Source organism: Pan paniscus, chromosome 4 (assembly GCF_029289425.2).
Source record: "Pan paniscus chromosome 4, NHGRI_mPanPan1-v2.0_pri, whole genome shotgun sequence".
In the NCBI taxonomy this organism is placed as follows: domain Eukaryota; kingdom Metazoa; phylum Chordata; class Mammalia; order Primates; family Hominidae; genus Pan; species Pan paniscus.
Window position 1 is genome coordinate 144,215,857 of NC_073253.2, and position 27,350 is coordinate 144,243,206.

Here is a 27,350-nt window from a genome sequence, read left to right on the forward strand (position 1 = left end):
GAAGAACTATATTGGGAAAAACCCTGGGGCCTTGTCTGGGCTCATGACTCATGAGGAAGGTATGCAGGAAGAGGGAAAAGGTGAAAATTGAGCATTCCTTGACTAAGTCGAAACCCCTGACTCAGTCTTCTGCCTCACTCTGGACTAGGCAATGCTTCATATCTCCAAGGTTGGTCTTTCAGGTTGGCATATAGGAAGGAATTTGTCAGCATGTATCCCTGAAGGGTAAATGTCCACATTTGCTTAGATGTTTAGTGGGCATTCCAACCCTCAAAGAGCTGTGCTTGGTGCTGTAAACAAATTTGTTCCCAGTATCTGACCTAAGAGAACTTATACTCGGAAGGAGGCATCTGCTTCCTGCTTCAACTTGAAGGTTATGTACTCCACTCACTTCTTTGACCTCAAATAATTTGTAATCTGCAAATAGTCAAAGTGAGCAATGATGCCAAAAAGCATAATGGGTTATAGAGGTACCATTTACAAAGTGTATAAAACAGGACAGGAAGTGAATCCTAGGGATGGAAGCAATGGAAAATTCCTCCCACTATTTTTAATCTGATTTTCATGGTTCCACCAACCTGGGCAAGCTAATCTGGTTAACTGAGACTCTTCTTGATAGAACTTTTATTGGTTCTGACTCCACTTGACATCCTCAGAAAACAAACACTGAATAAGAATGAGCTACTTTTCTGGAAAAAAAAAAAAAACTATTCACTCAAAGCACTTAAAATCAAAACACACACAAAAATATATTACTACTCATTTGAGGGTACCCTGTTATGAAGGTATAATTTATATATAATAAAATTCATTCTTTTTTAGTTACAGAGTTCTATGAGTTTTGGCAAATGCATTCAATGCCATCACTACTACAATCAAGATATAGAACAGTTCCATCACTTCAATTTTCTTGTGTCTTTTTTCATCAATTCTTCCTCCAACTCACAGCACAGATCTGTTTGCTGATCCTGTAGTTTTTAAAATGCCATATGGATGATATACAGTATGTAGCATTGTAAGTCTGACTTCCTCTAATTAGCATAATGCATTTGATGTAACTCCAAGTTGTTGCAAGTATTGGGTGCTCATTTCTTTTTATTACTGAATAGTATTCCATTGTATGAATACACCATAGTTTGTTTATCCATTTCCCAGTTTGAAGACATTGGGTTGTTCCAATTTCTGGCAACTATGAATAAATCCACTCTAAACATTTGTGTATAGGCTTTTGTATACAAAAGTTTTCATTTCTTTGATATAAATACCTAGGAGTAGCAATTCTGGATCATTTTGTAAGTGTATGTTTAATTTATAAGAAACTATCAAAGCATTTTCCAAAACAGCTGTTTCATTTTGCATTCCCAGCAGCAATAGCCACTTTTATTTTTCAATGTGTGGAATGTCATTTTTATATAGATTTGGCCCACTATCATATCTCCATTAGGGCTCAAAAGACTTCATGTCTGTGCTGGGAGCAAAGTAACCTATAGATACCACTCGATCATTTTTCTGACATGAGACTTACAGAGTATCATCTCTAGGGTGATTTTTGAAAAACACATAAATGCAGAATCTTGGTGTTCAAAAGGAAATTAGAACTCATTAGTTCAACTTCTTTAAGTAAGGCTGTTTTGATCCAATTATAATCAATTTTCACTCACTAAGGCCCTGCTTAATAGCCTATTTTACTGCCCATGTGAAATTGGGTATGTTACATAACTGCCTTAAACCACAGCTTCTTCATCTCTGCAGGGTTTTTGTAAGAACAAGAGAAAAAAAATATATCTGAAATCAGAAAGCAATTAAATATTGTGCTAATTAAAAAACAGACATTGCTAGTGACTGTTCTTAAAACCTAATAGCACAAATCATGTGATTACTAAATGTTAGAACTAAAAGAACCTTAGAGATCTTCCATTAGGTCCCAGCTCTAAATGATAGACTTAGTGAGAAAACAGAGGCCCTGGAAAGCCAAGGTAACCCCACTCACTCCCTATTACATCTCCTTGTCTTACTTTTATCATAGCACTCATTTTTCTGCTGTTTCTCTGACCCTTTGTGAGTTAAGATCTGCCAGGGTAGCAACCTCCATCAACTACATTGCTTAGAACGCAGTAAGTTCTTAATAAATGCTTGTTGAATTATCATTTTAAAAGTGAACTTCAATTAGATTATTCATACACAACAGGTTTGAGTACATGACAGATACCTTTTTTGACAAATTATTAAGCCACTTGTTAGGGTGACTTGTAGGCATCATAATAAGCCAAATCAGAGCATAAGAATTGCTCAGTCAACCAAATGTGACGAGCCTAAATCCCATTCCCATGCTGTAATCTCCCAGTCCTGTTCTGTCTTGCTCCTCCAAGGGACACGTTGTATAAACAGCATCAAGTGTTAACTTGTTAAAACAGTTACACCCAAAAAATGCTGAGATTATTTAACAATGCAATAATATGAAGTCATATCAAGAATTCCAAGGAGAGGCAGAGTTTTCAAAGACTCCAGTTCAATGCCAGGGAGCTATTGTTTCTAAAATGATTTTTGGAAAACGAAATATTAATTCCCCAGCTAATGTATTTCATGGTAGTTCATTGTGCTTAATTCTCTAATCTGAAATTCTTTATTTTAGATCCATTCCAAAATCATCTTATTAGTCTCACACTTTAGAAGAAATGTGTAAATCAAATGCTTCTAAATTTAATTTGATTTAAATTATTTTAACCACTGTAACCCCTCTGTGGGGAGAGGAGAAAAAGCACATTTTTGCCAATGGTCTTTGTTCTGAACAAAGATTGGTTCTATCTGTCACCATTGGGAACATTCAGGAATATTCTCACTGGATTGCAAGTGCCAAGAGGACAAGAACTTTATAAGTTTTTTTCATTGATCTATTGCTACAGCCTGGGGCAGTGCCAGGCACATAGAAGGAATCTAACAACTATTTATTGAGTATGTAAGTAAACTTGAGGAGATAAGGTGTTGAAACTCTCCCAGGCCTTATTCATGAGAGATCAGGCTGAGCTTCCAGCTAACATTTCTATCCCACAGCAGACCCGCATGGTCTTTACATCTATAGTCTTGGGCATATTCCATAAGACTTCCACATATTTGGCTGGGTTTCTCACCTATAGCATTTTCAAAGAGTCTCACTATATATAAACACTGAAATAACTAAGTGCCAGGAATGACTACAGAAACAAAGGGAAACCTTATAACGAGTGTGGTGGAGTGATTCAGTGAAGATCATCAGATTAAGATTGAGAAGAACAAAGCTGTGGTCACTCTCCCACCACTTAACAAGCGTGGGAAGCTCACCAAGTCATGTCCTCACTCAAGGCCTCATTCAAAATCTGTGTGTGTGTGTGTGTGTGTGTGTGTGTGTGTGTTCTTTAGATCATGAAACTTCTCATCTGAAAATCTCCACTCTGTGGCCCAGAGTAAGCTTACATAGTGAGTGCACCTAAAGGTGAGCCATCTCCACTTTGGCCACTTCTCCAGATACCCACAAGGAAGTGCCGAGAATGCTGTTGCACCTCCTCTGGCCAAGGACAGAGAGTCATATCATCTGCCCACTTGGAGACAGAGAAGGTGACTTACCTAATATTTTTCCTGCATGTCTTAAGGACAAGGCTGGGTTCTTCTGGCCTCACTGGGTAATAAAAACTCTATGCACACAGGCTAGAAGTTGAGTGGTGGAAGATTCAAGAGAACAAGCTAGATTTTATGAAAAGTGGGTAACAAGGCATCTTTACTCCTTCTCCCATGGACATGAAAATCATTATCAAAAATCCTACCCCAGATGGGAATGTTATCTGGTCTTGTAAAGCTGCCTTACTATCTAGTCCCCAAGATAGCCCCAAGTGAACCAGGCTTCCCAGTGCTCATGCCATTGAGTAATCCCCTCCTATACCAGCTCTAGGCTGGCTTTGTATAACCAATAAAATATAGCAGATGTGACACTGTGTGACTTCTGAGGCCAGGTCATAGGAAGCTTTTCAGCTCCCCGTTTAATCTCCTGGAATGCTAGCTCTTGGAATGCACTCTCTTGGAACCAGCCACCATGCTGTAAGACGGCCAAGCCACATGGAGTCAACATGGCTCATGGCTCCAGTTGATCACAGCCCCAGCTGAGCTCCCAACCAACCGCAAGCATCAACTGTTAGCCCCGTGAGGAAGCCATCTTCGATGCCCAGCCCAGAGGAGCCTTCGATGACTCCAGCTCTGGCCACTATTGGACTGCAACCACAGTAGAGAACCCAAACGAGAATTGCCCGGGTGAGCCCGGTCAATCCATCAGACCAACAGATGATGATAAGCTGTTTTAAATCAGAAACTTTTGGGGTGGTTTGTTATGTCACTTGTTCCACCTCATGGTTCAAAAACACGATCCCCATAACTTTAATGTTTAAGGGTTATCGCTTTGCTTTCTTCTTTGGATTTGAGATGTCATTTCCAAGCAACCTTCTCTCTCACTCAAAATGTTTCCCTTATCTGGTCTAGTTGTGCCCTACTGAGCCCAGACATGAAGGAAATAAAAAAACAACCACCAACCACACATTCATATAACACACACAACACACACAAAACAATGTCTTGGATTGTGGAAGAATTTGCTATTGTCATTGTTTTTTAACGTATTTTCTTTATATTTCCTTGAGTTCCTTTTGGAGTCATTGAATTCCCTTTTTGAGTCTTTTTTCCAAGATTACAGGCTCAAGTCATGGGTTTTAAAAATAGCCATAATCTATTAACGACCTATTACATTCCAGCCACCATGCTAACTGCTTTAGACATATTAATTCATTAATTTTACAACAACTTTGCTATATAGGTATTTATTATCCCCATTTTACAGTTGAAAGAGCCATAGCTCAGAAAGATAAAGTGATTTGTTAATGCTACACAGATACTAAGCACTTTGAGACAAGATTTGAACCTAGGTCTACCTTAACCAGCATAAATATGGCTGAGGAATATCTGAATTCATTCACATCCAGAAATCACATTGTAGTTGTTGAATCCTTTGGCAGGAGCTATACCTTGGTCAGCAGAACTGTGTACCTTGGAAAATCACTCTCAAGGAAGGACTTACATGTGAGTTTTGGGGATTGCAAAGTGTTGACATTTTCAGACCACCTATGTATATTGCTGCAGATGTTGGTACAATTCTGTATTGTCCGGTTTGCACTGATAATAAAACAGTCTGATAAAATCTTATGCCATTCTTCCAGAACATGAATACTGGAACCACTCATTCAAGGGGATCTGGAGAGTGACCCAGGATAGAGTGAGTCACAGGGACCCAAGAGCTTCAACAATCTGGTATTCAGAAGCAGCTGGAATGAATTGAGAGAGAAGAACTATATAGCAACCAGGACATTTGGGAAATGTCCCTATGAATCAATCCACCTGCACTGGGGAAAAATGAGATACATAACAGAAAAGAATGAGTTCTTGGGGTGTGGGGATACACATGTGTGTGCATGTTTGTGTGTATGTGTGTGTGTTTCATGGGGTGGGGGCTGCTTCTTTTCTAGGAGTCATTTCCAAGCAACCTCTCCTCTCGCTCAAAATATAGCTCCCTTAAGCCAGTTTTCCCTGCTTTCTCTCATAGGTGAACCATCCTGGGGAAACTGAAATAGCCCCAAAGTAGGTTTCATGATGGTATGCTCTGGGTGCGCTAGGCTACTCTGTTTTGTTCTTTCTCTGATTTATTCCTGTCTCTGCTTGCACTTGCAGTTCCTTTCTCCTACTAGGACATTGGTCATTTAAAATATATTCATAGTAAGATGACAAACTGTTCCTCTTTAGAAGCACAGATATATGCCTCTCTGAGCCTTAGTTTCCTTAGTTTGCTGTAAATGTTCACACCTCCCATCATAAGCAAGCTGGCCTTTGTCAACAAACACACATACCCAGACAATGTTGTGCTGCCAAGTGGTTCACAGGAGAGGATTCGAGGGGAAGACCAGGTTAACCTAAAGACAACCATGCTGATGAAGCCAAGTCAGGAGCAAAAGGAGATCAGAGCAGCTTGGTGGCGAACAGCATGGGCCCTGGGACCAGATCAATTGAATGGAAATTCTGCCCCTGCTACTCACAAGCTATTGGACCTCAAACAAGTTACTGAACTTCTCCAAGACCTTGTTTCCTCACCTATAAAATGGGCATGTTAATAATACCACCCTTGAGGTTGTTGTGAACACAGAAAATGAAATCATGCATTCAAAGAATTTAATCCAATGCTTTATACACCATAAATGCTCAGTAAACATTAGCTGTGTTATTTATTATAGAGTATACAGGATACAAAATATAATAGCAATTATATATTAAATATTTGCAATAAGCAAGGCCCTGAGTTAAGTATTCTAAGTACATTATCTCTTTTAATTTTCACAGCAATTCTATAAGGCAAGTTCTGGGATAACCCATTTGACAGGTGAGAAAACTGAGACCCAGAGAGGTTAAGTCATGTCTCCAAGGTCCCAAAGCTATCTGACTCCAAGCCCTGAGGTCCCAGCCAAGTTTACAAACTTCATTTCCCAAAACCCAGAATTAGATCACTTGTTGAACATCTGTTGACATTTTCCAGGGGACTTTCAAAACCCCAATCCCTCAGAAGCCCCAAAACATTTAATATGACCCTTTAAAACACCAGGAACATTCACAGCAAAAGACCAATAACTACACATGGGGTAGAAATTAACATATGTAGAGGACTTTTTCTTCTCTATACAAAAGCTTTTACCCATATACCACATTGGATGTGAGAGTGAATATACTGCAAGAATGTACTTCCTGCAGCTGAAACCAGCAGGGCAAAGAAGGTGCTTTCAGTAGGGTAATGTGTACCCCTTGCTGTGCTCTGAAGAAGAGGGTCAATTTCTTTGTGGGGAGTAGCAACACAAACCATCCAGCCAGCAATTAAATCTACAGTTCCCTCAACAACAAAGCTAACTTTAGCCATATGGGCTCATCCTGTATTTCCCAGGACCCAGGAGTCTTTGGAAGTTTCTTGAGTGGGCTTCCACCTTAGCTTTTGCTTTCTGTCAGATAATACAGTGTTTATATCTGAAGGGTTTCCCCCAGGAGCTCCAGTTCTTTTAGTGGTAGTAACATCAAGTAGTCTCCAGACATTGCAGCTGGGTGGTTGAAATGCTTGCTCTGGGAGGGGTGGCCAGTCAGCTGGGGTCACAAAAGCCTTGTAATTAGAATCAGTGTGACTAATTTCCAGGTAGAATGAGAGGCTCTTGCAAACTGATTTTGTAGAAATTATACTCACTGGTGTCCAACCTGCCCTGAATCACTCTATACTCACAACAGAAACAGCTGGTGTCAGAGAACTCTACAAATATGGCAGATCATCACATGGGACTTTATCCATGGAGGTGAGCCTCCTCTTGCACTGGAAGCTGGTATGCTGATGATGTCATGGTGGCTCAACTTTCCTGGTGTCTAAGGGGAGTGTCAGAGAGCAACCCTAACATGTGTTGGGTGACCATGGGTAAGGCTTTCCCTTTTCTGGTTCACTTTTCATATAATAACAACAGAGCTGAGCTAGAGGGTCTCCAAAGCCCACCAGCTGCCACTTTGTATGACATAAAATTATCAGAACATGAATTCAATCACTAGGTAATAAGAGGTAACAATTGAACATTTAGCTGTTTCATCCAACAGTCCTATGAAGTTGTTATCATTAATACTTCCATATTACAGATGCAGAAATGGAGGCCCAGAATGGTTAAGTGCCTTGCCCAAGGTCATGCACACAGTGGGGATTTTTACCCAGGTAGCATAATCCCAAGGTTTATGCTCTTAACCATTCATAATATTAATGAAAACACTAAGAAACCAACAATGCATACAAAGGGTTCCAGATCCTGCTTTTCTGGATGTCTCCATTTTTATCCATAAGCAGTATGTATGTCAGTTCTCAGGCATCACCTGGAGGATACATATATAACACCTACCTAAGCCCTAGCATGTCAACCCTGGACAGGTCCTGACAGATTACAGAGACTGAGGTTTTTAACTCATCATCCTTGGGCGTGCATTAAAGGGTCCATGAGGCCTTTAAAAGTATGTGTATGGGTGTGTATACATAATTCCAAGAAGAGATTTCATTGGTTTTTTTTTTTTCAGATTTTCGAAGGGGTCTATGAACTTTTAGAGCAATCTTTTGACAGTTGGTAAAACTGAGACCTCAGGTGGGAGATGGACTTGTCCCAGTATACACAAGGAGTGACAGAACTAGGTTCAGACCCCAGATCACCTGACCCCAATCCCACTGCTCTTTAACTACATCACACTGAGCTAACTCATCCCTGCAACATGCACCAAGAGTCTTCCAGGATTAAACTGCTGGGTATAACATGCACAGCTCATAGGGTTTGGGTATGGCTTGGAAAATCATCATGCTTCACATATATCATTGACTTTAACTTTGGTCCTCTGTATCTCATCATTTCCTTGAAGTTTGTATCATTGATAGTTACCCCTGATCTGCCACTCTGCCCATCTTCTGTGAATGAAAACTTAGCCCACAGCGTTTCATTTAGATCTGGTCTGGGCTGCCTTTACCTGGCCTCACTCCTGGCTTCCACAGACGCTTAAGGTGATTAGGCATTTGTCCCTCACCGTTTTGATTGAAATAATCAGTTCAAAATAAAACTGACAACAGCTAACCTACACAAAGAATGTGTTAATGAGCAAACATTCACAGGGGAATCAAATTATCCCAATAAAATTCAAATCAATCAAATTTAAACCAGGAAAATTTGACTTAGTAGAAATAAAACTACGATGGAAAATACAGTGGCAGAAGCTAAAATTTGACCCAAATAAATTATTGTCAATAAATTATAAGCCATCATTGTAAAATTCCAAATGCAAAAGAATTCATCTCCATAAAATGATTTTGATAAAATAGAAGATGGAAAAAGGTAGAAATGGTTTAACTGCTCTGTATTGAACATTTATCTTGGAGTAAAAATGATTGAGTAAGCATTAATTAAGAAAATACTTTCTTGATAAAAATTCAGCCATTATTGGTGTTTTTAATGTTGTAGTTATAAGCATGGAGTCAAAACACCCTCAGCAATATATCACGGAGGTCAAAATGTCTGCCAGACTAAACATAGGTTCAAAATGACAGTTCCAATAAAGGGAGGTCACAACTTCCTGTGACTGTGCTTGGTAAGTGATGGAGGCAATCATTTACAGATGATGCTCTGACAAGGGAGGCAGACTGAGACCATCACTGTCACATGCTCACTTGAATAGCCAAGCATCTAGCCCAGATTACATTCCTCTAAGCATGCCTTAACCCCACAGGTTCAACAAAGAAGTGTTCATTAACTTCTTCGCCCAAACAAGTACTCTTCTGAAATGTCTGTCAACACAATAACAATAATAGCCAACACTTATATAACATGGGCCAGGCACTTTACATATATTCACACATTTGATCCACACAACAATCCCATGAGATAAGTACTATTATCATCTCCATTTGCCAATGATGAACATGAAGCACCAAGAGCTTAACAACTTGCCTGAGGTCACACATTTCATAAGCAGTGGAGCTGTTCAGTCTACTACCATGCATCCCAGACAGGATGTTCAGGTGAACAAGATCTATCTAGCTTAAGTTCCATAAAATTTATCAAAATTTCAGCTGAGGTTTTATGCAATACTTGCAATATAGATAAGGCTTGGGCTGGTGTCCTGAAGCTGCCACTCTCTATCTACAGGACTTTGGGTAAAATTAATCTCTTAACCTCTTTGAACTCATTTCTTCACATGTGTTATGTGAATAACTATACAATGCAATTACTTCTTGCAGGTAGGAGAAATTAAGAGAAGTCAATGATATAATAAGAGTATAACCTTTAGTACAGTGTTTGAGGTAAAAGTGCTCAAATCTAAGCTGTGATGGTAAGAATAATAGGTAAGTTTATCAGAGGACTCTGACTTGCCCTGGAGCCCATAGGACTTATGAAGACAGGGACTGTCATTATCTTGCTCACTGGATTGTGAGTTTAGCACATGAGAGGTGTTGAATATTGGTTAGTTGGTTGATTCATTGGTTGGGTATGTGGGTGGTTGGGTGGTTAGATGGTTGGTTGGTTGGTTGGTTGGTTGGTTGGTTGGTTAATTGGCTGGTTGGATAAATGAATGGATGGATGGAAGGATGGATGGATGGATGGATGGATGAATGGATGGATGGATGGATGGATGGATGGATGGATGGATGAATGAATGGATGGATGAATAGATGGATGAATAGATGGATGAATAGATGGATAACCGTCTGCCTCCTCTGTCCCAAAGGAGCTAAACTCAGACTTTTCTTCCTAGTGCCTTGCATATATGCATCCAATCTCCCCCAAACAGACTGACAGATACTCAAGGGCAAGGATGAGGTTTTCATCCACATCCCGCAATACCATGAACTTATAATTTCCCAAGGAAAGAGACTTGGGATTATGAAACAATACTCTGGACCACTCAGGCCTCAAAATACCTTAAAGGTACTGCCTATCCCCTGGATCTTTATTCCATAGAACATTCATCACTGAAGGGATTTCCTGTGGTATTTGGTCTAATAAGGCTTATATAAGCCAAGGTCCCTGCTCCCTAGATTTTCTATCATCCCTCCTCCTTAAGACAAAGGGAAACATTCAAATGTTCAAAAGAGAAATATTTATCTTGAAGATCCTAAGTTCTGAAAGAGAAAATGTGTATCAGAATTACATAATTATATAAAGCACTGATTTTCCAGGTCAGACAAAAGTGATTTTGAATCTCTGCAAACATCTGAAATACTTTAAACCTTGATTCTATCACCTGAAAAGGGGAGATAAGGTCACCTTCTTTGGAGGATCATTTGGAGGATCAAATCCTATACTGTGGGTAAATTACTTAGCACAACCATCATTACAGCTTCAGTAAAAGACCATGATTATCCCTGGTCAAACTACTATCTGTTTGAAAATTAAGAAAAGACCTACCACATCTATAGCAACTTTTTCTAAACAAACAAAAATTATGCTTATTATTCTCAATAAACTTTTGCTGAATACCTGCTATATATGTGAGCAGCCCTATCACCTGATTTCTCAATCACTCATGAGCAATAAGTAGTTATATTATAGTTTTAAAACTTTCTCCCTAAAGGTCAAAACCCAAGTCCAACATTTCATTCCTTTATTTTTTTATTCACCCATTCAACAAATCTTTATTGAGAGCCTGCCATGCATCAGACACTGGGCTGGGCTCCGGAAATACAGAGCTGAGTGACCCAAATAAGATTCCTGTTTTCATGGAATTTCTAATCTAGGTGGTGCACATGGATTATTAAAATAAAAAAACTCACATAAAGTACACTTTTAAACTATGATAAGTGCTTTGAAGGAAAAGTACAGGGACAAATGAGCACAAGCAAAAGGGAGATGCTTAGGACATGAGGAAAAAGAAAAAAGAGACAAACTGGCCGGGTGCCATGGCTCACACCTGTTACCCCAGCACTTTGGAAGGCTGAGGTGGGTGGATGATTTGAGCCCAGGAGTTTGAGACTAGCATGGGCAACATGGTGGAAACCCATCTCTACAAAAACTACCAAAAAAAAAAATTAGCTGGGAGTGGTTGTACATGCCTGTAGTCCCAGCTACTCGGGAGGCTGAAGTGGGAGGATCACCCAAGCACCTGAGTCTAGAAGGTCGAGGTAGCAGTGAACCATGGCCACCCCACTGCACTCCAGCCTGGGCAACAGAGTGAGACCCTGCCTAAATAAGAGAGAAAGAGAGAGAGAGAGAGAAACAGACAGATGGACTTTATACAACTTGGAAAGAAAGAAAAGAATGCCACAGGACTTGGAAGAGGATCAGAATATCAGTTTATATAAGCTCTTAGGACTGTAAAACAACCGGAAATGAAAATCCTCCAAGTAATCTTTCTGTTTGCTATCCTTTCCCTCCACCCACTACAGCCCCAAAGCTACATGTTCTAGAACAGACAAAAGTTAGTTTTGTTTTGTTTTATGAATAAGTAGCTTTTTGGTCACCAGGATTACCATGCAGCTGTTATTTCAGCCTAGCCCGTGGCAGCTCCCCTGAGGAGGAAAGCAGATGTAGCCATTGTCACTGCTTGCTGTCTGGTACAATGTTCAAAGAATTCAGGGGCATTCCTATGAATGTCTCTATGAAGTAGATGTCAGATATATCCCCAGATGAACAAACATCAGAAGTTCTCTATGTGCAAGAAAGTTCAATAACAAAAAAAGTCACCTTCACACATATTTGGCCCGTGCAAGGAAGATCAAGTAGTTGAGAGTCATACAGATCATGTTTAACTATGGTCCGCTAGATTTGGAAGGTTAAAATAAAAGACAGAAGCGAGTTATCTATTTTCAAAATCCTTTTCATAGATAACAGTAAAATGTGTGACCCTAAATAAAAATACAGTAAAATGGAAGGTTAGGGAAGTAGATAATTAAGCATTCCTGAATACTAAGTGAGTAAAAAAAGTGCTACTACCAACATTTATGCATAAGAAACAAAGCATCTGTACATGAACGTGGGCTCTTCCCAGGCTATTTGTTTTGCAACACATATTTGGATGAGAAGGATGTTCCTAATAGCTTTTTCCATGATGTCAAAAGTAGGCTATTCTCTCATGTTCATGATCTTCCTTCTGCTACCACCATTGGAGCTACGGGTACTACAATGGGTGAGACCCACGAAACTCCACCTGGCTGCTTCCCTTCCTCAGATGTCCATAGTCTTCTATGATTGGCTCTGGAGTCTCTTGCAAGTTTCCCTCATTCACCTCACTCCCAACCTGGAATCTTCTTCAAAACACAACTTACTGATCTTATAATTTGTTTTGACCAATCACTACTATAGGTCAAAGCTTTCTGTTCCTCCTTCTATTTTCCATTTGGGAAATACAGTCTCTCTTTTTTTCTAGGCTAAGTTACCTGACTGTGGTCAACAATAACACCAGTATTTCTTTTTCAAGACCTCCTGGAAAGTCAGTTCTCTCCAATCCTGTTCTACAGTAACCAATTTTGATTGATTCAATTACACCAGAATGATTGTGTTGATTTCAGCCCAGTATTTCAGGCTGATGAAACAAGTTTTAATCTAATGCTTCTATTCATGATCATATTAGTGATAGCATTTCTCTCAGAGATGTGTCACCTGACAGAAACACAATATAATATAATGGTTTCATTTCCTAGCTCCAGCATCAGAGGACATGACTTCAAATTTCACCTCGATCACCACTAACTGTGGACTTAGACAAGCCACATCAATTCTCTAAACCTCAGTGGAGATAAAAATAATAGTAACTACACCAAAATGTTGTGTGATTACATGAGAGTCATCACAAAGGTTTTGCATGAGACTTAATGCATAAAACACATTAACCTCAACTGTTATTTTTATTTTGAGATGTACACACTCTCTGGTCTCAAAAAGAAGTAAGATATCCATCAAATAATACATAGAAAAGAACAAAGGCTGGAGCCCTCCTGCACTTTTTTAGAGACCACCCTCCAGGTCAGCACTTTTCAAACTACAGGTTAATGAGTGAGAAATTCATTTGGTGAGTCATAAATCTGATATTTTTTAACTAGAATAGAATGTTTTTAAAAATGAATAGAACAAAACAGAATGTATGAGTGCATTTCTCTATGTTGTTGCATATGCACAAACATATGCACACGAGGATACACTATAAAATGCATTTCTCACTGTGGGCCACAACAACAACAACATAACAACAAAAAAGGATTTGAAAGCCACTACCCTAGTCTGATTCAGAACTATTAATATTAAATACATTCTTTACCAATGATACACTATTTAGGAAGACATCACTGCCCCCTACTGGAACTCTTGGATTTCTCACAGAAAAGGACAGCAATGGATTAGCCTGTCTTCTCATTAGCCATGTGACTTCAACCATCCTCTCACCTACCCTGTCTGGAAGTTCATCTCAAAGAGCCTCATCCCTCAAGCTAGTGTGATGCCCTGGATAAGGAGTCAAAGGCAGCACTATAAGTGGCAGCTGGGTTCTCACCTTTGAAATCGTTTTGAAAGCACAGCATCCTTCCCTCTCACCTGCCTCGCAGTCTGTACTGGGAAGCCAAGCCAAGCAGCCCCATTGTGCAGTCCTGGCCACGCATGTTATTCTTGATCCTGCACCATGGCAGCTGGGGAGAATCCCCACCCCCTAAGCAGTCACTTGTCTCTGCTTCTCTGGGGAGAAGACACCCCTTAGAGGAGGGTGAACGAAGTGCACATTCCCAGAGCCAGCACTTCCAGCAGCCTCCATCCTCAAGTCCCCTGAGTTCTGGAATAATCAGACAGAGTTGGGAGAGTGAGGGGGTACATATCAGGAAATATATGCTGTCCCACCGAAGAGGGAAGACCGCCAAGTGAGAGGCCCAGTAGCAAAGAGCACCCCTAACATACACACCCTCCCACTTAACGGTGTGGGACCCAGGAATAGATGTGCTTATTAAGAATCTACTCAGTTCTGCTTCATTGTGACAGCTACCACCAATTGATATTCATACCAAGCCATCCATACATCTCGTCTCAATTAAAAGTCTGAGCAGAGGAATAATTGAAGCTTAAAGAGGTAAAGTAAGTTGCTCAGGTCACTCAGTGATGAAAAGGAGAAAGAGCTTCAGACCCAAGTGTCCCTGAATGCAGGACCAGGGTGCCTGGCCACACCTCTAGGTTTGGCTGCACTTCTCAATGTCAAGGCTTACATGCCTCCAAAGATGGATTTCCTTTTTAGCCATTTCCTTGTCTATGACATAGGTAAGTCTGATATAATTCTGACAGCCCTGGGCTCAGGGAAGTTAATTAATTTGCAGAAGGTCACACAGCTAGTAAGAAACAGATTCTAACCTAAGTATGCCCAACTCCAAAACACATTACATTGCCTCCACCTGAGCTGCCACCTGAGTGAGTGCAGAGCCCATTCCCTTGAATTTCTTCCTTCTTTGCCGCTTGTCCACACATCTCAATGGGAGCAATTAAAAGAGGAAAAGAGACCAAAACTGACAAGGTCATGAAAAACAAGGAAAGGCAGAAACCGTCATAGACCAGAGATGCATAGGGAAATATGGCAACTAAATCCAATGTGGGATCAGAAGAACATTAGTGGGGAAAACTGTTGATATCTGAATCAAGGCTGGAGTGTTGTGTTGCAATAGCCAAGTCCTAATGTGTTTTCTACCTTCTCCACTGCTGCCCTAATCTAGTCTCATGCTGCTTCTAGAATCATCTTTCCAAAGCACAAATCTGACCATGTTTTTTTCAACTGCTTATAATCCTTCTATACCTTCCCCTCAGCCTCCAGGTAGAATCCAAACCCTCTTTGCTTCCCTGAATCTGCTCCAGCCTCACTGCACTCAGAGTGACCTGTTCTCAGAAAACATCACCCCCTGTCCACCCTCTGGACCTTTGCTTGACACATGCACTGTCTGTCAATACCAACCTGCTGGTCTGCAGTTAGAATTAAGTAAGTGTCCCTTTCAGAACTCAGTTTGGATATCACGTCCTCCAGAAAGCCCTTCCTGATGCCCGTAACCCTGTCTGGGTAAAATCCCTTCCCCTCAGTGCCTGTAACATCCTGTAACTAACACCAATCACAATGCTTCTGATACTGAATCATATTACATAATATATCATTTGCCCCTTTCCTGTCACCCAGCTGAATCCCCACTTCCCCGAAATGTGTGCCCAGACCTGGCATTGAATGACACTGACCCTCCTCAGAAGGAGCTCAGTCCTCTTCCCTGCTTACTCCATTTCTCTGAGTGTGCAAGGAAAAAGTGGTTGTTGCTAGTCTGTCATCTACACTCTCTGCCACTTATTAATCTCTCTGTTTTCAAACAATGCCAGATAAGGCCTAGGCTGGGTGCTTGCAATGAGCAACAGGACCTAGCTTGAAGTTAATGCATTATTTTATTTTCATTGTATTTGCCATTATTTACATAATTCTGTTTATGGAAAACAATACAAGTTTTTCTTCTATATAGACTAGTCATCCCTTATAAAAATAAGTTAATATGAGTAAAAGAAGTAAATCAATTTAGAAAATGTTTTGTAAAGGCTCTTTGGTGCATATCGTGATAAATGCATGCATACATACACACACGTGTACATATACACACACAACTGTAAAGGAAGCCCTGAACAGCAGAAATCCTGTCATTTGTGCAACTAAGTCCTTGAGTCATGAGACCCCCGCCTCAAGTACCACTGTCTTTGCCACTAACTACCAATGTGTCTGGGAGAAAGTTACCCTTCTGTTCCTCAGTTTACTCACCTGTAAAAAGAAGATAATATAATTGGGCTATAAAAATATATTATTTCATCTCTCCAATACTATTTCTCATCCTATTCATACAGTATAAAAATAGCACTGCTGAAAAACCCAGAGGTGAGGTTCTTTTATCAGAGGACAAATATCTGAGATGTGTAGAGGTTAAGTGACTTGCCCAAGGTCGCACTGCAATTTAATATCAAAATCAAGACCAAAATACAGGTTCCCTTTAGTGATAGGCTTCCTGATCCCCCATCCTAACACCCTCCATTCCTGCATATTCCCTTCCCCAAATAAACTTCTGCCAAATGAGGTGCATTATATTTACAAAGAGGAAGAAAATGAACACACACACACACATACATATATATACACATGCACAATATAAAGGCATCTTAAAATAATGGAAAAGCAAATAAGAAAAGGACAAAAGCAATATTGGATTTCAGAATGTTAATACTGTTGGACAGGGAACTAGTATACCTGAAAGCTGAGAAAACATGTTACAGGGTTTTCCACAATGTTGCAATGCCCTCCTTGTTCTTTATTTAGATTAGATGTAAGGAGCCAGCAGTCACACAGCCCATATAAGATTTGAGGGAACAATTAGAATAAAGAGGGTAACTACATCATGTTTGGCTATGATATACTTATTTTTTTAAATGTTTAAGTAGAGACCAGATCCAATCACCACTTTACTCTCTGTGGATCATGAAAAAAAGACAGCATCAACATGTTTCCAAAGGGAATAGTTGGCCCACATTTCAAAAATGAAATTTTTAAACACTTTTTAAAAGAGTTTTAGCAAGTGATTTACATATAGAATGTAGTAATTGCAATTATATAGCACAATGTTTTTCTTATTTTAAAAAAATAGTCTTACCCTTGTCTTTGGAAACATGCTAAACATTTTTATAACTGACCTGGTTATGGGTAAATTCATCAGATTTAGAGGTAAATCAAAGAGCACAGAATTGGGAAATTTTAGCTAAAATTTCCAATGAGATGTAACATGGATAGAAACAACGCTCTTCACGTATGTGTGTGTATGTGTATGCATATGCAAATGCATATGCATATTTGCAGCAATTGAGAAAGATCTGTCCAAACAGAAGTTCAAGTCAGAAGACACAGAAGTTTCAATTGATTATAAAGCTCAATGGAAGCCAAGGACAGATGTGGCTGCTGGGGAGAGGAAGAATCAAATTAAGTATAGTAACATCCCTCTGTACTCTTCACCCACCGGCCAATATCAAAAGCCTCATGCAGTTATAGGAACTGCTCTTTCAGAGAAGCAGAAACAAATCTGGCCAGAGGAGAGTGAGTGGTCAGTGGGAAAAGGGAGGGGATCTGTAACCTGAGTCAGATGGGGAATGGCCAGTGGCATGGTTTCCAGGGCTGTGTGAGCCTTCTTCAAATACACGATATGTAACTGTTCTGGAATGTGTGTGCCCCTGACTGTCTCCCAGGAATGTTGTTGAAAGGACTATGCACGGGAGATTAGACTGAATAGCCTCAACCGCAACGTCCCTCCCAGCTTGGGGCTTTTACAGCTTGTGGTGGGGGCAAAACCACATCTATTCTCTATGGTAGTAGATTAGATAACTTTACTAATTAGACAACTGGAAGCTTCTCCTTCCTGGAGAATACTCTCTAGAGTAGACAGCCTTTTGACAACCAACCACATCTCTAAGAGAAAATATGTGCCAATTAGTAGACAACCTTGATGACTAGAAGATGCAATGGCGGCTCAACTCACCACTCCCATCTCACCCTTTCATACAACCAATCATCTGGTCAGCCCAAGAAGCTAGAAATTAAGGGCAGATGGTCTGATAATAAAAGCTAAGCTGATGGGCATCAGATGCAGGGAATTATGGCTGGTATCCTTGTGGTTCACAGAAGGAGCAAGGGTGAACCACCTGCATCAGGCTTGCTTGAGTTGCTTTCTAAAAATGCATGTTCCTGGGATACATCCCAGATCTACTGAATCAGAATTATTAGAGATAGAAACCAAGAAGTTCATGTTCCACAACCTCACCAGGTAATAGTTATGCACACTATCTGAGGGCTCTTGCCCTGCAGTGGTGCTTCCCATACTTTAGGGTGCATTAAAATCACCAGGAAAGCTTGGACGAGTCAGCGTTCTGGGATCCAGAGATTCTGATTCAGAGATCATAGGTGGGGCCACAGATTTTCATTTCAAACAATCTCACAGGTGATGCTGATGCTGCTGGTTAGTGGACCATATTTTCAGTTTGCTGAAATTAGAGAATTCCCAATTTCATTATCAAAGAACTCAGATACTGTGGTAGGTCACTTCTGAAATGATCCCCAATGATTCCTCACCATCTGGTATTCAAGCTGTTGGTAAACACTCCCCTCTTGTGGGAGCTAGACCTAGTGACTCATTTATTATGAATTGAATAGGCAAGACTAAGGAGATGTCACTTCTGTGATCAGGTTATAGAAAGAGTCACTCCCTTTTCTCCTGCTCACTCTGGTTCTTGCTCCTCTTGTTTGCTCCCTCTAGTGAAGCATGGTGCCATGTTGTGACTGCCCTGTGGAGAGGCCCACGTGGCAAGTGGCTGCAGGAAGCCTCTGGCCAACAGCTAGCAAAAAACTGACTCCTAACAACAACTGTGTGGGTGAGCTTGGAAGCCCATCCTTCTCTAGTTGAAGTTGAGATAACTGCAGCCCCAGCTGACTGCAGCCTGTGAACCACCCTAAGCCAGTGGGCTCAGCTAAGTCATGCTTGGATTCCTGCCCTTCAGAAACCATGAGATTATAAGTGTTTTAGGCCACTCAGTGTGCTATGCAGTGATGTTATTAATAGAGATGCTTTGTAAAGCAGCTGCCCTGAAATCAATAAGATGCCTTGTAGTTGGGTATGGCACATGCCTGTAGTTCCAGCTACTCAGGAGGTTGACACTGGAGGATCACTTGAGCCCCGGAGTCTGAGGTTGCAGGAAGCCCTGACTGTACCACTGAACTCCAGCCTGGGCAACAGAGGAGAAACTGTCTCAAAAAAAAAAAAAAAAAAGACATGTATTGGTATTCTCTCCCATCCTTCAAGTCCTCCATCTCATCTGCCCCCATTGTGGATGAGACAAAATGTGTGTGTAAATGTAACTGGACAATATTTAATCATATACACTATTTATATGTAATTTATGTCATAATTTTCTTAACATTCAATTTCCAAGCCTTCGCTCTTGGAAAGCTTCCCTGGAGCTTCTGGGAGGTTATGTGGGAGCATAGCCTTATGGCAGGAGGAAGATGGTGAATCCAAGTCAGGTTTCGTGCAATCCATCTGGCCATTCTGAGGCTGTGTCTTTTGAGCTAAGATCCTGGTGAATTCTCTCCTGTCAATCCCTGTGAGCATGAGGAGTGATACATACTTTGGTTCTGAAGAAAGAAATGGAAAAAACTACAGGTTCCTCTGCTGGCAAGGGGAAGGGGTCTTTCCCTGAGAAAATCGGTGAAGAGCACAAATTCCAATCTGCTTGCCTTTGCACCAGTGCAGTGACTGATTTCCTCACTGGGGGAGGAAGGAAGGCTCCTGGACGGCAAGATTCCTCATCTTCTCCAGAATTATGTATGGAGAAAGTGCTTTTCAGAGGCTGTTTGTGTGGAAGGCAACAGTCAACTGGTAAAGGCTCCAGATGCAAAGCCTGGAACCAGGAATTCTCATCGCTGCACCATCAAATCTTTCTGTGGCCTGCAATGAGCCCTTCTCCTCCTGGACTTCATTCTTCTTCTTGTGAAATGAGGGGGCTAGGCCAGGTAATGACTCGGACCCTCCCAATGAGTATTTAAGAGCCTAGGGCAGTGGGGTCAGAGTCTGGCCATGCCAAATGTCCAGAGACAGGACAGCTTTCCTCAGAGGGCCAGGCCACCACCACTCAGCCACCGCGCCCTCTCTGAGGAGCACCCGGAGGGCCTGCTGTGCCAGAGGGGGCTCTGGCAGATGTTGTCCAGCCTGCTCCTAATGGTGTCCTGAAGCTCCTCATCACCCAGCAGGACCGCTGCTGCCAGGGCCAGAAGGAAGTACTCAGTGGCATCATGGGCATCCTAACCCCGTGGTATGGGGGCAAAGAAGAGACAGCATTAGCAAACACTTCCAGGACAGGCTAGGAGGCTGTGCTGGCCACTCTAGTTTTTTTTGTTTGTTTGTTTGTTTGTTTGTTTGTTTGCCCAACATCCAATCCCCATCTCCTGAGTCCTTAGCGAGCCCCTCTCTCCCTCCACTGTGGTCCTTGGGGCATTGCTAATCACAGTGCCCTGCACTCCAGGCACAGAGGTGGTCCCTTACTGAGGCTCAGCCAATCATGAAACATCATTGCCCTGGGCACAGTGCTTCAGGGATGTGTACATGACCCAAACTTGGCCTACATCTGCCACTCCCTGGGACTTTCCACTGTGTCTCAATAAGGAAAATAGTCCCTCTGAAGTGGAAGGTTCAGAGGTGGACTTGAACCTGCCAGTAGCTAGAAGGGGAAAAGGCCAAGAAACAAAGCAAAGTAGAAACATTACAGAGTCAAGGAATACAATGAGAGGTGGGGAAATCCCTGATGATGATTGAGAAACAGGATCCAGAGCTATCTGCAGTTAAATTTGTAGCTCAGCCTTCACATTCTTTGAGCCAGTAAGTTGCCTTTTTTGCTTAAGGAAGTTTGAACTGAGTTTTTCCCTTTACAATCCGTGGAGTTCTTGGTTGACATGATCAGATCACACACTTTGTCCCTGAACCACTTACTGGGAGCTATGGGGCAGAGGCAAGATGGCTAGAGGGTGCTTCACTACCCCCGGCCCTCCCTACATGGTAAAGATGAGAAACAGATGCTTCTTTGGGTGAGACTCAAAAAGGCTGCCTGGTTTCCATTAACCCTCATAAGTCAGTAATTAATTCAGGCCAGAAGCAAAGCCTGGCAAATAAGAAAAGGACAGCAGAGCTGCCCTGAGGGTTCCCTGGGGGCCAAACACAGGAGTGACTCAGAAGCCACTATATTAAGAGATTAAGGGTTGTGCTTCAGGGGACAGGGACCTCTAGTAAAAGGAAGCCAATCCTAGGGACACAGTTTGGGGGTCAGGGTTGTAACAGAGACTTGCAACCAACACAACTCTAGAAGTCACCAAAATAATAAGAAGTTCTGGGGCGGGCATAATGGCCTACTACACCTGTAATCCCACCATTTTGGGAGGCCAAGATTGGCAGATTGCTTGAGTCCAGAAGTTCGAGACAGGCAACATGATGAAACCCCATCTTTACAAAAAATACAAAAATTAGCCAGGTGTGATGGTGTGCACCTGTGGTCCCAGCTTCTGAGGAGGCTGAAGTAGAAGGATTGCTTGAGCCCCAGATGCAGAGGCTGTAGTGAGCCAAGATTGAGCCATGCTACTCCAGCCTGGGCTACACAGCAAGACCCTGTCCCAAAAAAAAAGCAAGCAAGCAAAAAAGGAAGTTCTAGATTCAGCAAGCAAGAGAAGCAGGGCTAAAACCTTCTTAAGATCTAAGTATACTTAGTTTAAAGGCCCCATACCTCGTTATCTCAAACATGTTAATATGCACCCACATTTCTCATAAAATGTAGCTTTACATTACTTTATAAGAAATGAGTTGCAGTTGACTAGTTGGTCTGTAACATTTTATGGACAAACTCTTAAGTATTCATTTTGATCTTCATTTTAGACCTTATAGTTCTTTTGTTTTGGGGTCTTGTATATTTCCATAGGCCCTTGAGAGACTCACAGGCAATGTGCCTGTAGTATCTGACAGATAAAGAAGCCACAGACATGGTGGCAAGGCAAGGAGAAAGAGGAACCATGGTCTACTCCTCAGCGAAGATGGGAGCACCTTTGAGATCTTCAGCAGGGTTAAGTGGAAAGAGCTTCCATGTCCCCTGTAAAGCCACTCCTCACCCTATGAGACAAGACTCCTCATCTTGGCACTCTGGTTTTCTCAGCTCCACCACAAAGGCTCCTCATTGTCTTTGAGTCAGGAAGGAGAATGGTTGGGTGGTGGCTGTCAGGAAATCTTGGAAGTCTGGCTCTTACCTTCAGCTGGCAGAAGGTGAGTCTGCCCAGGCGATAATACACCTTGGCATAGTACAGGGCCTCCTTGGGACTCTGCAGCCAGGGTGGACAGAGGGACAGGGTCTTCAGGTAGCAGTCCTCAGCCATCTCATACATGTGCAGGGAGTAGTACACTGTAGCCAGGCGGTGAAAGGCCACCAGCTCCTGCCTCCGATCTCCTAAGAATTGGAAGACTGAGAGAGATATCCTGCAACCAACACTTTGCATCATTTGTTCACTCATTCATTCCATAAAACTTTTTGAAGGTCTACTAGATGTCAGGGACTGTGCTGGGGCATAGGAAATAAGACAGAAGAGGTGCCTGTACTCATAAAGCTTATTGTCTCACATGACAGACATTCCTTAAATAATCCCACAAACAAATGTAACATTACACATGTCATAAATGCTACAAAAGAAAACGCAGGGCTCTATAAGAGTGACTAAGTAGAGGATGGGTCAAGGTTTCCTGGAGTTATTCCCAGAAGAAAATTTTCTCCTTATTGCAGATGCTACTGTAATGCAGGATTCTGAGAAAGAATTCTTCTTAAACTCTTTTAATGGGACATGGTGACAAGTCTAGCTTGATGGAGTAGCTAAGAATTGCAATAAATCACTCTGTATAATAAATGTCTTCCTCACACAAAAGTCTCTCTCTTCAGAGAGTTATCTTGGGTACCACCATGTAGCAGTCTCTCCTTGGCCCCTTTACCTACTGTCAGTCTCAGATAAGCTACAAACACCTGTTCACACTTAAACCATGCTTTAGAATGCTGGTTTCTAACGGGTCTATGACTTGTTGTTTGGTGGATTTGTTTTAATACAGAGCAATCTTTTACAGGGAAAAAAGGCTTACAATCATGTCTTTGGAATATTTGCAAGGTGGCTGTTGGATACCATCTAAAAACATCACTTTTAAGCTTCAAAGAGCCAAAAGCCAAAATTAAAAAAGAAAATCTAAGAGAGAGAAAATTCTCTGATATGGAAAAATCAGCCACAGGGGAAGTACATACATAAAGGATGCATACAACCTCCCTTCAGCTCCCATCCAGTGAGGGATAAAGAGTGCTCAGAGGAACTGCCTGGGGCCTCCAAGGCCTTTCCTGAGATTAGCACACAGTCACTCAGATGAGATCTTATGCAATAAGGAAAAAGGTAGGGAAAAGAAGGAAGGCTCTCTCAAGAATGCAATTAGACAAAATAAAGTCCGGTATCATCCACACCCGATGCCCTTGAAAATGCCCAGAAGACCCTCCTGGAATCATCACAGAATATTACATTTACCCTTACATCTAATCAAGGCTTCTCTATCAAACCTGCTTTTCTTCAAACACCAACATTCAAGATGAGGGGTTTTAAAATCTTTTTTATTCTGCCATTTATCTGTTCTGATGACTATTATTGTTTCCCACTAGCTTTTGACATAAACACAAGATATTCAGCTATGTTCTGAGTTAGGGTAATGGGAACCTGACCTTCATTTACATTTTAGCTTCATGGGAAAATGCACTTTTGACTAAAAATTAACTAATTTAAAATTCAGGGCACAGTCCTTTTGCAATGGGAACATAGCTTATGAAGAGAATAAAATATCATTTACTTTACACTTGGGGAACAACAGCACCTGTAATATAATAATAGTGTGGCACAGGCAACACTTACCAAGGACTTACCATGTACCCAGGATTGTGCTATGGCTGTTACATGGATAATCACTGGTCTTCATAACAACTACCATGAGGTGGGCACTATTTTTAATCCTGATTTGGTGATGACAAGCTTGAGGCTTATAGAAGTTAAGCAACTTGCTTAACTAAGGTCTCTCTGACAGTTGGACCTGGGATTTGAACCCACACAGTCTGACTCCAGGGCCTGCGGTGTTATTGCTTTGCTGTCTATCCTTGACTAATCACCCCTCTCATTCAACACACCCAATAGTGAAGACCACCCACCTGTGACTGTGCTGAGCCTGGTGGCCAGGGTGGCAAATTCCAAAGCCTTCTCATAGCCTTCGAGGCTAATCTGCAGCTCTGTCAGCTTGTTGAAAATCCGGAGCTCAGTTCTCACCACCTTCAACCTCCTTGCTAAAGGAACAGCTCCAGCCTAGGAACAGAAGCCCAAGGAACCTTAGTCTAGCTAGGAATCCTCAGTGCATACCATAGCTAGGAGACTTATCTTCTACAGGCAGGGGTTGGGGAACGGCAGTGGACTAAAACAAAGGGGAGTCAGCCATGTTTCCCTGTGTGCCTTTACTCAACCCTCTCTCTCCTGATCCTTGCTCATGATGTTTTGCCCAGATCTTAAAGTAGAAGAAGTAGAGGGCATTGGGCTTCCTATAATTGGGGAAACCTGGAGTAGGAAAGGGAAGCGGCTTTTCCCAAGGTCACGTGGAAAGTCGTTCCCTTCTCAGCTGTGTGCTCCCCTAGCATCCATGGTGCTATCTATGAAGCACACATGAGTACACGCATAGTGTGGCAATATCTCAAAAAGTGGTCATTTCTATGTTTTTATCATGATAGAATTTTAGGCAAATCACTTCATCTTTCTGAACCTTAGTTTTCTCATCTACAAAATGCTTATGAAAATAAGCCCCTCAACAGTCAGAGACGCGTTCCCTGTCCTTCCCCACCCCTAGCTCAGTGCCTGGCACAGACTGGGTGTTTGCTAGCGTTTGATGACTGAATAAACAACTGAACAAATAAATAAATGAATATCTTAATGAATAAAATTTTAGGATCAAATTAGATAATGAGGCTTCCTAAACTTCAGTTGGTAATGAACAACAATCACAATTTTTGACATATCTGCTTAACATCTGGACATTCATTTAATTTGTGTTATTCTTAACATCAACTCTTTTTCTTGCCTCATCCTTCGCAATAATATCTGTGAAGTCATAGGTTTGATGAGCTTGTATTATATATTTTTAATTTTAAAAAATATATTTTAATACATGCTTATTAAAAATATGATCAAACAAAAGCATTCATCTACATAACCCTTTAAATAATCTCCCACCACACCCCCAGTAGTAAATGGGAAACACTGGTAAACTCAAAAGTGTGCTGCAGACCATAAAGTACCATGCACCCAAGAGTCTGAGATGGTCTTGATCTCCTGGACTTAATTATTTTGATGTATTATCCCAAGAAGGATAACTTATCAAACATGAGAATGACTAAGTTTATCAGAACCTTCCCTGAGCTCCCACTAGGTTGAAGAGAGAGTGAGTAGGTGGGCACTGGACAAGAAAGAGAGAAAAATGAAATACAAGCAAGAGAGGAGAAGAGGGACTCAGGCCGAAGTCCAGCCTGACCCTTCCCATGCCCGTGCCAGGACCTGTCTCAGCAAACTGCACAGCTTGGACTTACTCGGTAGTACTCCACTGCATGATGCCTGTGGCGGGTCCCATTGAAGAACACATCACCTGCTTCTTCATAAAGTTTGAGAGCCAGCAAAGGCTCCTCTGACTTCAGGGCTGTCTGGATGGCTGCCTAGGTGGGACAGAGACAGCTGTTAAAGGCAGAGAGGAGGGCTTCCTGACCTCCACAGGACTGGCAGAGCTAAGACGCAGACCATCTAAATCAACTAATCCTCTGCTAAAGTCCCCCAAATCCTAAATGTCTTCACACTCCTAGGGCTGGTAAGAGGACTTTAGACATTCTCCAGTCTAGCATTTCCCCATCCTGTTATGAGAGATTGCTTTTGGTGGTGCTAGATTATTTTTAACAGTATATAGAAAAACATTTTGTATTACTAGTTAAGTATTTATTTTAATGTGTTTTAGAAAAAAAAAACTAATAATGCATCCAACCTGCAACTTTAGATAGTATTGTGTAGAATAAGGCTAAGTGTAGAAAAAGCTACATTGATTTGATGTTGAGTCAAAGAAAAAGAAGTAAACAATGGTATAGAAGGTACATGTATATAGCAAAACTATGAATTTAATATGTAAATAACTGAAATGGAAAAATAGTGATCCACTTCAACATCTTACACTTTCCAGATGGAGATAGTGTGGCTCAGAAAGAAAACAGAACCTCCCCAGCTTCATGCCAATAGTCAGTGGCAAACAAATGTTGGTGTCTTCCATCCCAGTACCCTAACCTCCACAGCTTCTTTATCTCTAGCAAGCTATTTTGGATTTCATCTACACAAAATGTGCTAAGGAAGTTGAAGAGTAAAGAATATACCACTGCACCTGCAGCACAGTTACAGGACCTCAAATAGCCTCAGGTCCAGAATGATTCACTTCCATGGAAATGACCCTGCACAACATCAGTTAGGTGGCAGCCTGGGGTTGGGTGAGGCCTGGGACCAGTTCTGGCCAGTGAACATTTCATCACTGGGGCAAGATGCTGCAGTTGCTGTGTTATTGCATGGGCAGCTACAGAGAGAGAGAGGGGCAGTGAGATGGAATCCTGGAGTCAGGAGGCTTTGCCACCAAAACAATGCACAATCGGAACAGTGCCCTCTGGGCTTCAGTCTCCCACAACATGAAAGGAGAAGACTGAATTGTCTGCTCTCTGGAAACCCTTTCAGCCCAAAAATCGCAAGGCAGATGGCGTAGAGGCTGAGAGTGAAGGCTCTAAGTCACACTGTGTGCAGTTCTCAGCTCCACCACTTACCAGTTGTATCACCTTGGGCAAATTACTCAGCCTCTCTGAGCTTCCTCTGTAAAATGGAAATTATAATGGAAAATCCTACTGCATTTATAATGAGGGTTAAACTATGTCATGCAAGTGAAGTGTTTGGCAAAGTCTCCTGTACATAGGAAGCATGCAATCAGGGTTATGCAGCTATTAAGTCTCAGTAGAAGTGAATTTGTGCAAGTTTATGTGCTAGTATAAGGAGAAGTAAAAAGAGAGAAAATAAAACATGGGAAAGAAAAAACCCGGTATATTTTTGTAGAATTAAAC

The 27,350-nt window shown here is 41.5% G+C and overlaps 1 protein-coding gene across 3 annotated transcripts in view; it reads right to left on the reverse strand.

The window, feature by feature from the left end:
• Nucleotides 1–752: 752 nt before the first annotated feature.
• SH3TC2 (SH3 domain and tetratricopeptide repeats 2) overlaps nucleotides 753–27,350 on the reverse strand; it is a 77,826-nt gene continuing 51,228 nt past the window's right edge. For all 3 annotated transcript variants that reach the window (XM_003829049.5, XM_034960752.3, XM_055112775.2), the window contains 4 exons: nucleotides 25,803–25,925; nucleotides 24,384–24,534; nucleotides 22,414–22,610; nucleotides 753–20,430 (listed from right to left, as the gene is read on the reverse strand). In XM_003829049.5, coding sequence (XP_003829097.2) covers nucleotides 20,239–20,430; nucleotides 22,414–22,610; nucleotides 24,384–24,534; nucleotides 25,803–25,925 — 663 coding nt within the window. In that variant the 3' untranslated portion in view covers nucleotides 753–20,238. The remainder of the gene's footprint in view (nucleotides 20,431–22,413; nucleotides 22,611–24,383; nucleotides 24,535–25,802; nucleotides 25,926–27,350) is intronic.